This window comes from Elephantulus edwardii, unplaced genomic scaffold, assembly GCF_000299155.1.
Source record: "Elephantulus edwardii isolate Elephantulus edwardi_28Jun2011 unplaced genomic scaffold, EleEdw1.0 scaffold00419, whole genome shotgun sequence".
In the NCBI taxonomy this organism is placed as follows: Eukaryota; Metazoa; Chordata; class Mammalia; order Macroscelidea; family Macroscelididae; genus Elephantulus; species Elephantulus edwardii.
The window spans coordinates 405623-421543 of NW_006400169.1; the positions used below are offsets into that span (position 1 = coordinate 405623).

General features: G+C 38.8%; 1 protein-coding gene across 1 annotated transcript in view; it reads left to right on the top strand.

Annotated features, from left to right (window-relative positions):
• LOC102866468 (primary ciliary dyskinesia protein 1-like) overlaps positions 1 to 15921 on the top strand; it is a 274244-nt gene that overhangs the window by 142880 nt on the left and 115443 nt on the right. Inside the window, exon 15 of the mRNA XM_006902504.1 lies at positions 9823 to 9959. Coding sequence (XP_006902566.1) covers positions 9823 to 9959 — 137 coding nt within the window. The remainder of the gene's footprint in view (positions 1 to 9822; positions 9960 to 15921) is intronic.

Consider the following 15921-nt stretch of genomic DNA (forward strand, 5'->3'; position numbering starts at 1 on the left):
ACTATGGAAGGTGGTCTGGCACTTTTTCATAAATTTGGAAATAGAAATACCATTTGTCCCTGCAATTCTGCTATTAAGAACATACCCTAAAGAAACCAGAGCCAGAGCCATGACTCAAACAGATCTATTTATACTGTTTATTTCCCTGTTATTCACAACAGCAAAGAGATAGAAGCAACTCATGTGCCTATCAATAAACGAATGGATAGAAAAACTGTGGTATATTCACACAATGGAATATTACACAAAAATGAAATTCAATTGTAAAACATTACACAATATGGGTGAAATATATGTCACAAAAGGACAAATTCTGCATAACACCATGTTATAAAATGGGACAGACAAAGCGGTGTTTGGGAAAGACTGGAGGGAAAAGGGAATAGATAATGAATGCTGCAATAGAACAGATGAGGGAAAGAATTGTCTGAAAGGAATATATGATTAGACATTATATGTATGGCAACAACCTAGGAGAAGAAGTGCATTGTGGAGTGGGCTGAGGGAGAGAGGGAAGAAAATGTGCAGCAATGAATATAAAAATAATTTCTAAAGGTGAAAAAAATGAAAAAGAAACAAAAATTTTAAAAGTGAAAATTAAAGATAATATTATGTCTGGATGCTTTGATTAATCTAAAATCTTAAATATGTAACCGTATACTTTTTAAAGATAAATAAAAGAACCTCACATAAATATGTGGTTTCACAACCCTAACTCAAGATGGATCAAGAGCCTATGTAAAACCCAAAACTCTAAAGATTGTCAATGGAAATATGGGAGAAAAATTAGGAGCCATAATTTATGGCATAAGTAGACTGCCAAATAGAATTGAAAATGCAGGTTCTGCGTTTTGTTATTATGTGCCATCGAATCCCCTACATCTTTTAGTGAACCCTATGTACAATAGATCTGAACCCTGTTCTATCATCAGTCAATCTCATTGTCTCAGAAACACCCACACTACCCCAGTCACTGAGTCAATTCATCTCATCCAGGGTCTTCCTCTCCTGCATTGTCCTTCTACCCTTCTAAGTATGATGCCCTTCTTCAAGGATTTGTCCCTCCTAGCCACGAGCCCAAAGTATATGAGAAGGAGCTTCAAAATCCTTGTCTACAAGAAGAGCCATGGTGTCACTCTAAGACAGACCTATTTGGTTTTTTGGGGGAGGTGGGGGCTTGTTTGGTTTTTTCTTTTTTACAAACATCCTTCTTTATTGCAGCATTATTTATAACAGCAATATTGTTGTTAGGTGCCGTTGATTTGAGTATGACACATAGTGAATTTATGAACAAGAGAGCTGAATTCTGTCCTACACTGTGACATCCTCTCACATCCTGACACGATGGAACCCATTGTGGCAGTCACTATGTCAATCTACCTACCTGATTAAGGGTCTTCATCTCCTTTGCTGAAGACCTATTTGTTTTCTTGATGGTCTATGGTTTGTTCAATACTGTTCTCCAGTACCACAACTCAGAGGCATCAATTCTTCTTCAGTCATCCTTAGTCATTATCCAGCTCTCTGATCCAAAGCAAGTAATTGCAAAGACCATGGCCTAGATCAGGTGCACCTTAGTCTCTAAAATGACATCATTGATCTTCGGCACTCTGCGGCAGTCCCTGACAGCTGACTTCCCCAATGCAATTTGTCTTTTGATTTCCTGACTGCTGGTACCAAGAGTGTTGATTGTGGAGCTGAGCAAGCCGAAATTGTTAACAACCTCAGTCTCTTCTCCATCTATCATGGTGCTCCCAATTGTCTCATTGCTGAGAATCTTTCTCTTCTTGATGTTGAGCGTCAATCCATATTGAAGACTACAGTCCTTGATGTTCCATAGCAGATGCTTCAGGCTCTCCTCCGTTTTGGCAAGCAAGGCTGTGTCATCTGCCTAATAGAGGTTGTTGATGAATCTTCCTCCAATCCTCATCCCACATTCCTCCTCATAAAGTCCAGGCTCTTGAATGATCTGCTCTACACACAGACTGAAAAGGTATGGAGATAGGAAGCATCCCTGCTGCAATCCTTCCCTAATTTTGAACCATGCAGTGATTCTTTGTTCTGTTCTGATGACTACTTCCTGAACCAAGTATAAGTTTTGCGTGAGCACAATTAAGTGTTCTGAGATTCGCATTCTTCTCAAGATTAGCCACAATTTGTTGTGATCTACACAGTCAAATGCTTTTATGTAGTCAATGAAACAAAGATGTTCCTCTGGTACTCTGCTTTGAACTACAGTCCATCTGATATTGGTGATAATGTTTCTAGTGCCACAACTTCTTCTAAATCCAGCTTGTATTTCTGGTAGTTCTCTGTCAGTGTAGTGTTCTAGTCATTTTTGGACTGTCTTCAGCAGGATCTAGCTAGTATGTGATTATTAGTTATACTGTTAGATAATTTCTACACTCTGTCAAATCATATTTTTTCAGAATAAGAATAAATACAGATCTCTCTGAGTTAGCCAGGTAGTTGTCCTCAAGATTTCTTGGCACAATCTGGTGATCATATCCAGGGCAGCATCTGATTCTTCGGATATGTCAGTTGACATTCCATCAATTTTGGGGGCCTTGATTTTTGCTAATTTTTTCAGAGAAGCCTGAACTTCCTCCTTCATCACCTTTGCCTCTTAAAATTCTTCTGTGACAGGCAATTCTTTTTGGTACAGTGATTCTGTGTATTCCTTCCATCTTCTTTTAAGGCTTCTTGGATCATTCAATATTCTGCCTATACCATCCTTAAGTATTACAACTCAAATCTTGAATTTGTTCTTCAGCTTAAGAAATACCAAGTGAGTTTGTAATTGTTATTTTCTAACATGAGGTCTTTCCACGTTTTTTTTGTAATCCTTTGTTTTGCCTTCCCAGGCTATCCTTTGGAATATTTTGCTCAGCTCCTTAACTTCTTGGTTTCTTCCCTTTGCTTTGGCTTCTCGGTGCTCTACCACAATATTCAGAGTCTCTTCTGACATTTATCTTGGTCTTTTCTTCCTCCTCTATCTTTGACCTTCTTCATGGATGATATTCTTGATAACTTCCCACAGCTCATCTAGTCTTCATTCATTAATGTTTATAAATTCAGGTAGGATAGACTCACAGCCAAATTTTGGTACATATGAAATACTTTAATATTTCCTTCATATGCACTATCTGCATAGCATGTAATTGTGAAGACCATGGATTGAATCAGGCTCACTTTGGTCTTTAGACAGACATTGATATTCTTAAGCACTCTGGAGAAGTCTTTGACAGCAGTTTTCCTACTGAAAATTGCCTTTTGATTTCCTGACTTCTGAGGGCCAAAAGTTTTGATTGTGGAATCAAGTAAGCTGAAATTGTTAACAGCCTCAGTCTCTTCATCATCTATCATGATGCTGCCAATTAGTCCAATGGTGAGAATCTTTGTTTTCTTGATGTTGAGCTTCAATCCATGTTGAAGAATGAAGTCCTTGACTTTCTGCAGGAAATGCTTCAGATCCTCCTCAGTTTTGGCAAGCAAGATTGTGTTATCTGCATAATGTAGGTTGGTTTCTGGTGGGACTTTTTTCCTACTAGTTTATTTACAAACTTCTAATACAAATTCAGATAAGTTCTTTGCATTTCCCTCACACCCTCCACCCATCAAATTGTACAACCCGATGATTTAACCCTCCTTCCTCCTGCACAGGTCCTTCTCCAATCCTGATGCCACATTTCTCCTCATAAAGTCTAGCTTCCAGAATGGTCTGTTCTGCATATAGATTGAAAAGATATTGTTACCAGATGCAACTCTGGCATATACTTTTCCAGATGTTGAATCATTCAGTGTTTCCTTGGTCTGATCTGATGGCTAACTGCTGGTCCAAGTATAGGTTTTTGCATGAGCACAATCAGGCCATTCTCATCAAGGTTAGCCACAACTTGTTGTGATCCACACAGTCAAATGCCTTTGCAAAGTCAATAAAATATAGATAGACATTCCTTTGGTACTTCCTACTTTCAACTAAGATCCATCTAACATTGGCTATAATGTCGCTAGTGTCATGGCCTATTCTAAACCCAGCTTGCACATCTGGCAGTTCTTTACTGGTGTATTGTTCCAGTAATTTTTGGATAATCTTCACAAGGGTCTTGCATGTGTGTGATGATATTAAGTGCCATTGAGTCACAGGTGACTCATAGCGACCCTATGAACAAAAGTCCTGGCCACCTCTTGTTTAACTTTCGTCCTCTCTCCAGGTTCATAGGGTTTCCAGAGGCAAGCTGTTATGAAAGTGGATGCCACTCCTGCTTCCAAGCTTGTTTTAATTGGGGAGCTTCACCAAACACTGTCTCCATGGGTAACCATTTTCCCTTTTGACTTATCAGGCATCTGATGATAGTGTTCAATAATTTCCGCACTATGTCTGATCACCTTTTTGGGGTTAGGAGTAAATATGAATCTCTTCCATTCAGTTGACTAGGTAGTTGTCCTCCAGATTTCTTGGCACAACCTGGTGAGCACGTCCAGAGCAGCATCTGTTTATTGAAATATGTCAATTGGTATTCCATCAATTCCTGGGGCTTTATTTCTTGTCAGTTTCTTCAGAGCCACTTGAACACCCTCCTTCATTACTTTGGGCTTTTTTTAAATAAAATTTTTATTTTAAACTCGTTCACTTATAAAGTTTGTGTACAATGTTTGTTACACTACATCTTTCACATTTCCGTTACCCACCCCTACCTCCACCCATCAAATTGTGTGACCCTATGGCTAACCACCCCCCACTCCACCCCACCACATCCATCCACATCCGTTTGCTCCTCTCCCCCAACCTTGGATCCTCACACATAATGATTCTACAATAATGGTCTTATACAATATTTGTCCTTATGGGACTGAGTTCTCCAGTCCCTCCCAAGTTAGGTGATAATTTACAAAATCATTGCTCCTGTGTACTGCATAGTATTCCATCATGTGAATGTACCATAATTTTTCAATCCATTCAATTGTGGTTAGGTACTGGGCTGTTTCCATGTTCTTACAATGGTGAATAACACTATGAACATTGGTGTACAAGTCTCCATTTGTGCCTCAGTTCTCATTTGCTCAGGGTTTATTCAAGCAATGGAAAAGCTGGGTCATATTGAATTTTCATGTTCAGCTTTTTGAGGAAGCACCAAACTGCCTTCCAGAATGGCTGTACCATTTTACAATCCCACCAGAAATGTATAAGCGTTCCTATTTCACCACATCATCTTCAGCATTTACTACTTGCTCTCCTCTTAAACGTTACAACTGGTATAGGAGTGAGATGGCATCTCACTGTGGTTTTGATTTGCATCTCTCTTATTGACAGTGATTTTGACCATTTCTTCATATGTCTGTTTTACATCTGAATATCTTCCTCTGAAAATTCTTTCCATGTCTTTTGCCTATTTTGTAATTGTGTTATCAGTCTTTTTCTTGTGAAGACCCTGTAGGATTCTGTAAACTTTTGATATGGGACCCTTGTCTGGTATTGCCAAATGTTTTTTCCCAGCCAGTAGGTTTTCTTTTCACTCTACTGGTAAAAGTTTTTGATGTGCACAAGGATTTAATGTTTAGAAGGTCCCGTGCATCAGTTTTATCCTGCTATATTGCTTCATCAACATTGGCTTTTGTCTGAATGGGGCCTTTTCTGGAGCAAATGTCATCTGCATGACACAAGTTGTTGAAGAGTCTTCTTCCAATATTGATGCTATATTCTTTTTCATAGTGTCCAGCTTCTTGCATGATCTATTCCATATATAGATCAGAAAGGTATAGAGAAAGGATACATCCCTGACACACTCCTTTCTTAATTTTTAATTGTGAACTGTGAGATGTTTCCTTGCTCTGTTTAGACAACAGCTTTCTTGGTATAGGCATAGGTATAGGTATAGGTATAGGTATAGGTATAGGTATAGGTATAGGTATAGGTATAGGTTTCACATGAGCCAAATCAAATGTTCTGGTATTCTCATTCTTCTCAATATTAGCCAAAATTTTTTGTGATTCACACAGTCAAATGATTTTGCATAGTCAACAAAATACAAATATACACTGTTAGCTGTTAGAGAGATGCAAATCAAAATAACAATGAGATATCATCTCACTCCAGCAACAACGTTGTTGTTATGCACAATTGCGTGAACTACAGCATGTGAACAATAGTTCTGAACCTTGACCTATCCCAAGTTAATCTCTCCATCTCATACAGGGTCTTCTTCTCCTGCACAGACCCTGCAAGAATGATGTCCTTCTCCAAGGACTCATCCCTCCTGACAACATACCCGAAGTATGTGACACAGAGTTTCAAAATCTTTGCCTTCAAGGAGCAGCCTGGTTTCACCTTCTCCAGGACAGACCTGTTTGTTCTCTTGGCAATCTGAACAATAAATTCCCGGCAACAATATTAGTGTTCAGTAAGACAATGAACAATACATGTTGGCAAGGATGTGGAGTGAATGGAACTCTCATGTACTGCCGATGGGAATATAAAATTGTGCAACCACTATGGAAAGCAGTTTGTTGCTTTCTTAGAAAGATGGGAATACAAATATGATTTGATTGAGCAATCCCACTATTAGGTATATATATTCCAGAGAAATAAGAGCTTCAAACCAAACTGACATTCTGCTATGCTTATTGCAGCATTATTTACAGTAGCAGAGGGTTGCAAATAATCCTGATTCTATCAATGTACAAATGGCCAAAGAAACTGTTCATATAACTTAAAATTACACATTTCTGAAAAAATGATCAAGGATTTGAGAAATACTGCACAACATGGCTGTATATAGAACAACTAATGCTGACTGACATAATTCAGTCATGAAAGGACAATTATCTTATGACCACTATTATAAAAGGCTTAACTGAGATAAGGAGCATTATTTTTTATTTATTTTTTTTTATTCTTTTGTGTGTGTGTACCGTCAAATCAGATCTGACTAGTACAGGAGGAGATTTTTCCTCCTTCTCCATCAGAGCATCTGGTGGATTCGAACCACGTACTTCTCGGATTGCAGTGCAGCTTCTTGCCACTAGGCCACCAGAGCTCGCCAGAGCATTCTTGAGTAGTTACCAGAGATGGGAATAGATGGAGATGAAATTAAAAAAAATTAATATATAGATCAATTAAGTAAAGTGATAGATAATATGGAATAAGGCATTTATTAGACATTATAATTAAAATTACATTGATAAATTATAATGAATGTTATAAAAATGCCTATGAATGACTGAATGAAAAAACAGTATGATTTGTAAACTTCCACTAAAAAATTTAAAAAACAATAATGAAAAAGTTTTTAAAAAGCTATTTAATAATAAAAAATAAGCTGCCTGCATCCCTTGAGTCTTGGCCCCTTATTTACTTCATCTGACCTCCAGTTTCTGTCATCATGTTTCTTCCTCTGATGATGAACTCTGCTGCTCTTAAAAGACTTCTTGTGATCACACTGCACCTACCCAGGTAGTCAAGAGCTCCCTCTCACAAGCTTTAATTTGATCACACCTGCAAAGCCCCTTCTAGGTAAATATGTATAATAACATACCTACAGATTCTAGAGATTAAGATGTGGAGTTCTTGCAGGGAGGGGGAATCATCTTTGTTCAACTGCTGATTTCAGACAGTGCTCACCACCATGCAGAGTTTTTCCAAGTATCTCACCAGAGAGGAAAAAGTTGACCCAATGCCAAGTTGTAACATCTGTGAAACATGACTTGAGTTTCCAAACTCCTGTCTTGTGTGCACACCCTCTTGAAACCAGAGAAGAAACATTGTTATCATTTATTCTTGCTGATTGACAGACTGGATCTAATGTTGTCTCAACCTCATATTTGCATAGAAAGATTTTCTTTCATACCGTAAAATGGAATTCTTTACTATTTAAAGCAATTTCAACCCTTTGGTTCCCAGGTTAGCGATAGCTATTGGAGGCCTGCTCTCAGTAGCTCAAAACCCAGTACCACCATCCTATCCCAGTATATGTACTTCCAGCTTATGGATTTTATGGCAGCTTCTGATACTTCTAGACTCTCCATTTTCCTGCAGCCCAACCTTCAGCTCACCTCCCTTCTTTCCTCTCCACCAATGTTTAGACGTGTGCTTTTGAAAGTAGTTTAATGATTTCTAAGGGAGCTCTGGTGGCCCAGTGGTAAAGAGTCACACTGCCAACCCTAAGGCACACAGTTCGAATCTGCCAGATTCTCTGAGGGGAAAAGATGAGCAATCTCCTGTGCAATTTAGTCTCTGAAAACCTGCTGGAGCGTCAACTATGAGTTGGTTCCAGCTCAAAGGTACATAGCAACAGCAATAATCATTCTCTTGTCTTCCTTTTATTTGTAGCTGTGGTCTCAAATTTAGTTTACAAAATAAATCTCTCTCTCTCACCCTCCCCCCACCCCCATATATCTGTATCATCTACATCTGTCTGTATATATATAATTCACCTGCAAGTTATGTGTGGAATGTGTGGATATCTGGAAAATACTCCCTGAGATTCTTTAGTTATATATATATAATATTTTTATTTTCTGGTAAAAACAAAGAATAGTCACCAAAAATACTTTCACTAGAAATATTTTTTTACATAGCAAAAGTTTTTATTCTTTTTATTATTAATTTTATTAGTTTTAATGAACATTTACAGAGATTTGGGGTTTTCATTCATTCATTGTTGCACTGTTTTCTCCACCCTCCTTCCCAGTTCGTTCTTCTTTCCCCCTGCATGTCTGTTTTAATTGTCCAATTGCCACAGTGCTTGTCAAAGCCAGTTCTGATTAATCTCCTTTGTCAGTGTGTCTCTTGCCATTCCCTATCACTCCTCCCTGAGAGAAACTTCACCCTGATTCATAAGGAAAAGGGGATGCCGTATTCTCTTAGCTACTTCCTGCTGAAAAGGGACGCTGTGGGTTTCAGGGTGAATGTCTTCTCTCACTACTCTAAAGGGCTCCCTTGGCAGTAGGAAACACATAGACTATTATGGAGATTGATTTTGGAATTTAGATGCACTGTTATCAATTGTGCTTAGCCGTACATGTTCATATCCTTGAAGATGCATGTATCATGGAAGTGTTGCAGCCTAGAAGATACAAATTTAACAAGTTAAAAGTGCATGAGTCAAAAATTGAAAAACAATAATATTCTGAGTAGAGGTTCTAATAGTGGCACAAATCAAGTTACAGAGGTAAGGTGGTTCCATTGCCATCCTTACTCTAACTTAATTCTTTTTTTTTTAATTTAAATTTGTTATTCATTTCAATGAAAATTTACAGAGGCTTTGGATTTCCATTCATTCATTGTTGTAGATTTGTCCCCTCCCAAGGCTTCCCCCGCCACCAGACATTACCCTCTTGGAAAAGTAAAAGAAAATATTCTTTCATTATTTTACAAACCCTCCCCCAGGTCCACTCCACCATGTAGCCATCGCTCTAGACTCCTGTCATGACAGAAATACCTAATCACATATCTCTTTTAAACAGTTTTCTCCCTTCTCTGTTTCATAACAGCATACATTATTGAACCCATCTTACTCAGTCTCTCCCCAACCCCAAGGACAGTCCCATTCTACAACAGTGGCACCATGCAATATTTGTCCCTTTGTGACTGGAACATTTCACTCAGCATAATGTTCTCCAGAGTCAACCATTTTGAATAATATTGCATGAGTTCCTTGTTTTTTAATGCAGCATAGTATTCCATTGTGCGAATTTAAGGTAAAATTTAAAAACTAAAGAATTGTAAGCTAATTGGTGTGGTAAATATGCAACTAAAGATGGTTGTTTATAGAAAACACTTCAGACTACCCTAAAAGTACTGTTTTTGTTTTTTACTTATAGAAGAGTATGCCTCCAAATACCTCTTTCTGCCTGGGGTTAGTCAACGTGATTTCTTGGCCCAGTTCCCTGTGGAGCCCAGCAGTGTGCTACCTTTTGCCTTTCCATCTTACAGTCCTCCTCACGCCTCTGATGAATTGGTGGGTATTGTTCAGTTTGACTGTGGTGGGAAGGGTGACCAGACGGACATTGAGCAGGTATCCACATGAGCCCCCTAGTCCCTCCCCAGGTATACAAGGGAGATGCTGCCCAGGGACTGTGACCAATAGGAAACCAGGGCTTGTCTCTCACCATCCACCTTGTCCTAACCTACCTGCACAGAGCTCGCTGGTTTTCAGAGCTTGGTCCTTCCAAGATCAAAGCCAACGATGAGTTCACCTGACTCTCTGCAGGACAAATCTGAGCACAAAAGAGCAAAGAGGGAAACTGAGAGGATTGGGCCTGGCCCTGGGAGTCACAGTGTCCTGAGCAGAGCCCCTTCTGCTGCTGGGCAAATGCAACAAGCCCTTTAGGCCTGACCTAGTAATTAGGGAATGTCACCTGTCGACTCACAGTTTTATTAAATTCAATTGGGATAGACTCAATATTTTATTTTGGGTCTTTTGTACTTGTTTTCATTTTCTTCAACAGGCAACCCCTGGCTTTGTTTTGACTACTGATATTAAGCTTATACATTGAGTCTCTTCCAATTTCGGTGTAGATCATCAGGTGAGGTCTATGTGAATAATCATAATTTGTTTCTGAAAAAAAGATGTTTGCAGTGAATAAATCATTGTTGTTGTTGTTGTTGTGTGCCATCAAGCTAGAACTGACTTACAGTTGACCTTGCACTAGGTTTTCAGAAAATAAATGGCTCAAAAGGAGATTACTGTTCCTTCTTCTGTGAAGCAGCTAGTAGATCAAAACTGCATGCCTTTGGGGTTGCAGTGCAGCTTCTTATCAATAAGTATATAAGAGTATCATTTACTGACATAACCTAGCTTGCAGAATGTGAAGAAAACTTAAAGCACTTACTACAGAAGATCACAGAAAAGAGCCTTAAATATTCATTGCGTCTCAACTTAGAGAAAACCTAAAATCCTCACCACTGAACCAATAGGCAACATCATCCAGTATTATGGATAAAAGATTAAAGTTGTCAAGGATTTTATTTTACTTGGATCCTCAATCAACATTCATGGTAGCCGCAATCAAGAATTGAGTATGTTGCATTTGGAAAATCTGCCCTTAAGGACTTCTCCAAGGTGCTAATGAGCAAGAATGTCAGTTTAAAGACTAAAGTGCACCTGGCCAAGACCATGGTCTTTTTTGTGGCTTATTATGCATCTGAAAGTTGGACATGGAATAGGGATGACAGAAGAAAAAGTGATGTCTTTGGATTGTGGCACTAGCAAAGAGCACTGAACATCCCATGGACTACCCAAAGAAAACAAGTGTATCTTGGAATGAGTGCACCTAGGTTGCTTGCTAAAGACAAGAATGGTGAAACTTGGTCTCAGGATATCATGATGGGAAAGGTGGTGAGTGAGAGAAAGACAGGAAGACCCCAAACAAGATGGATTGATACTATAACAGCGGAATGGAGCATATTGTAAAATAGGAAAATGGCACAGGACAGGGTTGGACCAAATCTGTTGTCATAGTGAAATACACAGAAATAACAGCATCAAAAAGTAATGTATCCATTAGTTGTTAACAAGAATGCCTTTTCAAAAGAAAATCCTTTTCCCTACAGCATGATAAGGTGTTCGTTTTATTTTATTGTTGAGGGCACACATCCTTAATCCTATCATAGCCTTGAACTGATGTAAAGAGAATTTCCCTGGAATGTGACTGTAACACCATTTTACTTAAAAGTGATAAAAGGAATAAGAATGAGACCTTCATACTATCCATAAGACAGGCTGGAAATGGAACACATCCTTGGGATTTAAGTCTTTGTATTCAGAAAATCACCTCCATACAGGGAAAGATTAAGACACATGGAGATTCCAAGGAAGGCTGGGCTCTCTGATGCTAAAAGAAGGCCAAAACCTGTCTGCAGAGCTGATAGAGAAAGCAAGTCTTCCTCTAGACCCAGCACTGTTAATCCAGATTTCTATCCTCCTAAACTATGATAGAATCTGTTTCTGTTTGCTGAAGACATCAGTTTAGATCTTTCTGCTCTAGTGGCACTAGATAACTCAGACACCCAAAAATTCAACTCCTATAAACAAAGCTTAGAGACTTAAAACAGCAGCTCAAATAAATATTTGTGTTAATCTTCATTCATTGCTGTGGTATTTACAGCACAGTCAAAAAGTGGGGGATGGGGGGAATCCAAGTATCCATCAACAGGTGGCTGAGTAAACAAAATGTAAAGAAATAAAACTCTGATGTGTGTCATGACATGTGTGAACAGTGAAGATTTGCTGAGTGAAATAAGTCAGAAAAAAGAATAAAAAACATATAATTTGCTTACATGACGAACAAGCAAATGGGTCTGGTTTTTTATTTTGGTTATGTGAAACCTGTACTTGGACCAAGAAGCATTGGTCAGAACAGAGCAAGGAAACACTGCATGATTCAAAATCAGGAAAGGAGTGTGTCAGGGATGTGTCCTGTCTCCATATATTTTCAATCTATATGCAGAACAGATCATTCGGGTGGCTGGCGTAAGAATTGGAAGAAGACTCATCAACAACCTGCATTGTGACAGAACCTGCAAATGACACAACCTTGCTTTCTGAAACTGAGGAGGACCTGAAGCATTTGCTTTATAGAGTCAAAGACTGTAGTCTGCAATATAGATTGAAGCTTATCATCAAGAAAATGAAAAGCACCATGATAGATGGAGAAGAGATTGAGATTGTTAATAATTTCAGCTTATCCAGCTTCAAAACACTGTTGGCACCAGCAGTCAGGAATTCAAAAGACAAATTTCATTAGGAAAATTTACTGTCAGGGACCTCTCAAGTGTGCTAAAGAGCAAAAAATGTGTCAGTCTGGAGATTAAGGTGCACCTGATTCAGGTCATGGTCTTTGCTATGCATCAGAGAGCTAAAAAAATGGCTAAAGGTGATAGAAGAATCGATGTCTTTGAGATGTGGTGCTGGAGAAGAGTATGAAATACACCATGGACTGCCAAGAGAACAAATTGGTTTGTCTTAGAGAGAGTGAAACTAAGCTGCTCCTTGAAGGCAAGGATTTTGAAGGTACATGTCACATACACTGGGAATGTTGTCAGAAAGATATCATGCTTGGAATGGTAGAGGGACAGTGTGGGAGAGGAAGACCCCAGATGAAATGAATTGACATGGTAACTAGGGTAAAGGGGGTAGGTGTGTCAGAGACAATGAGATTGGCTCAGGATAGAGCAGGGTTCACAGCTATTGTGAATAGGGTCACTTATGAGTTTCAGTTGACTCAGTGGCACATAACAATCACAACCAGGTTCGTGGAGGAAGATAAGATTCTTGCCTAAGGGCTTTTGTGTTTCTGTTTGGATTGATGAGAGACTTTTGAAGATGGATAGTAGTAATGGTTGCATAGCAGGTTGAATTTTACACTTTCAAATGGTTAAAGTAGCATATAAACATATATTATACATTGTTGTTTACTTCTGGTCAGAACCAACTCAGAGCTGACCCTCTATCTGGTTTTCAGAGCCAGTAAATTGCACAGGAGACTGCATGTCTTTCTCCCGCTAAGCAGCTGGCGGATTGAACTGCATGCCTTGGAACTGGAAACACCAACTCTTTTCCACTAGGCTAACAGAGCTCTTCTATATATATTTTACTACAATTAATTTTTTTACGTTTTTAAAAGTCATAGAGATGATACAATAAAGGTATTTTCATTCTGTTACCTTTCCTTGAAAAGTATATCAGAAAATTGAGTAGGAAGCCCCTTTTTCAAGAAAAGGAAAAACTAGTCACAAACCGTGAATCATTATGGCATTCTCTCCTAATCTCTAAGATTTGGATTCTCAGACTTTGGAACAGGTGCTGCTTTGTCTAATGTCCCGTTCCTGAGAACCTATCCAGGGGCTTGTAGGCTGGAGTTACAAATATGTGTTACATGGAAGAAATGAGAAGGTACCTGGAGATAGCTAAGTGATAAGAGAGGTCAAACTAGCAAGCTGTTTGTTCATACTCTGTGATTTAGCTTATTACCCAAGCAAAACTGTTAGCAGTGAGGCAGGAAGGGTGGAAGGGCAGCAGGGTGGCAGCAGCCTGCAGCAAGATCACAACAGGTAGAGGCACTGAGAGCCATGCTGTTCTTTTGGACTTTGAAACCAGGCAAATTCAAACTTAACCTTGTTACCACTGAGTTGAAACCAACTCCACCAGATTTTCAGAGTCTGTAAATCACACAGAAGAAACTGACCATCTTTCTCCTTTGGAACAGCTGGTGGATTCAAACAGCTCACCTTTGTGTTAGTAGCACAACTCCTTACCTCCTTTGAAAACCAGAAAGAGACTTATACCCATGACAGAAGGCATTACAAATGTGATAAATTGGTTAAGACAATAAATCCAATTTCACGAATTCAGCTTTATTTCTCTTCGCTCACAGCTGAAGCTAATGATCACTAATGCCCCATATACAGATGCTTAACTTGTATAGAGTTCGTAGAGGACTGTTAAATAGAGGGGCCAGAGTGGTGAGAGAAGTGGGAATGAAAGATGAGGACAATGAAAAGGGAGGAAACGTTGAAAACATATTAGGAGAGGAATTCACCCTAGAAACAACTAAGGAATAGTCTTAAGAGGATACTCTCTATTTTTCTTACTGTACACTTCATCTTTATTTTTTAAATTTTAATTTTGGTAATAGTCCACAAAGAGATTGGCTTTTCATTTATTCATTTATACCCATTTTCCTCCCCACCATCTCCCAGTTCACTTTGTAATGCATGTCATGTTCAGCTTAATTTTCATATATAAAAATGGAAATCTTTAGATAATACAGATAGTAATCTCTGCTTGAAACAAAAATTCAGAGAAGAGATATGAGGGGATATTCTATAAGATAATGGGCATGCTCTTTATAATTTCAATTATTTCCATTCAGAGAATAATTTTTTCTTTACAGAAGAATATAAAGGGCAACTCGAGAAGATAAAGCAAAATATTATAATAAAATGTGCAAAGAGCTGGAATCAAAGAATAAAAATGGAAGAACTTGCTCAGCATTTCTCAAGCTGAAAAAATTGAAAACAAATTCAAGACTCAAGTTACAACACAAAGAGATGCTATGGGCACAATCTTGAATGATCCGGGAAGCATCAAAAGAAGATAGGAGGAATACGCAGAAACATTGTACTGAAAACGATTAGTTGACACTGAAAAATTTCAAGAAGCACCATATGAACAAGAGCCAGTGGTGATGAAAGATGAAGTTCAAGCTGCGCTGAAGGGATTGGCAAAAAAAATAAGACTCCAGGAATCAGTGGAATACCAGTTGACATGTTTCAGCTAATAGATGCAGCCAGTTTATGTCAGGAAATTTGGAGGAAGGCTACCTGGGCAACTGACTGGAAAACATCCATATCTGTCCCCATTCTTAAGAAAGGTGGTCCAACAGAATGTAGAAGCCATCAAACAATAACCTTAATATTTCATGCAAGCAAAAATGTTTTTAAATATCATTGAAAATGGCTATAATAGTACATTGACAGGAAACTACCAGAAGTTCAAGCTGGTTTTCAAAGATGCCATGGTACCAGGGTTATCATTGACTCACTCTTGGACCAAGAGTCAACATTATAAGTGGAGAAAGGATTGAGGCTGTCAATGATTTCATCTTGCTTGGATCAACAATCAGCACCTTTGGTTACAGCAGTAAGGAAACCCAGGGATGTATTGCACTGGGCAAGTCTGCTGTCACTGACCTCTCAAAAATGCTAAAGAGCCATGATGTCAATTTAAAGACTAAGGTATGTCTGATTCAAGTCTTCTCAGTCACCTGCTGTGCATCAGAGAGCTGGACAATAAATAAGGATGTTGTTGTTGTTGTTATGTGTCGTCCAGTCGTTTGTGACTCATAGCAACAGCCCTAAACCTTGCTCTATCCTGTGCCAGTCGCATTGCCTCTGACATACCCATCCCGATTACCCCA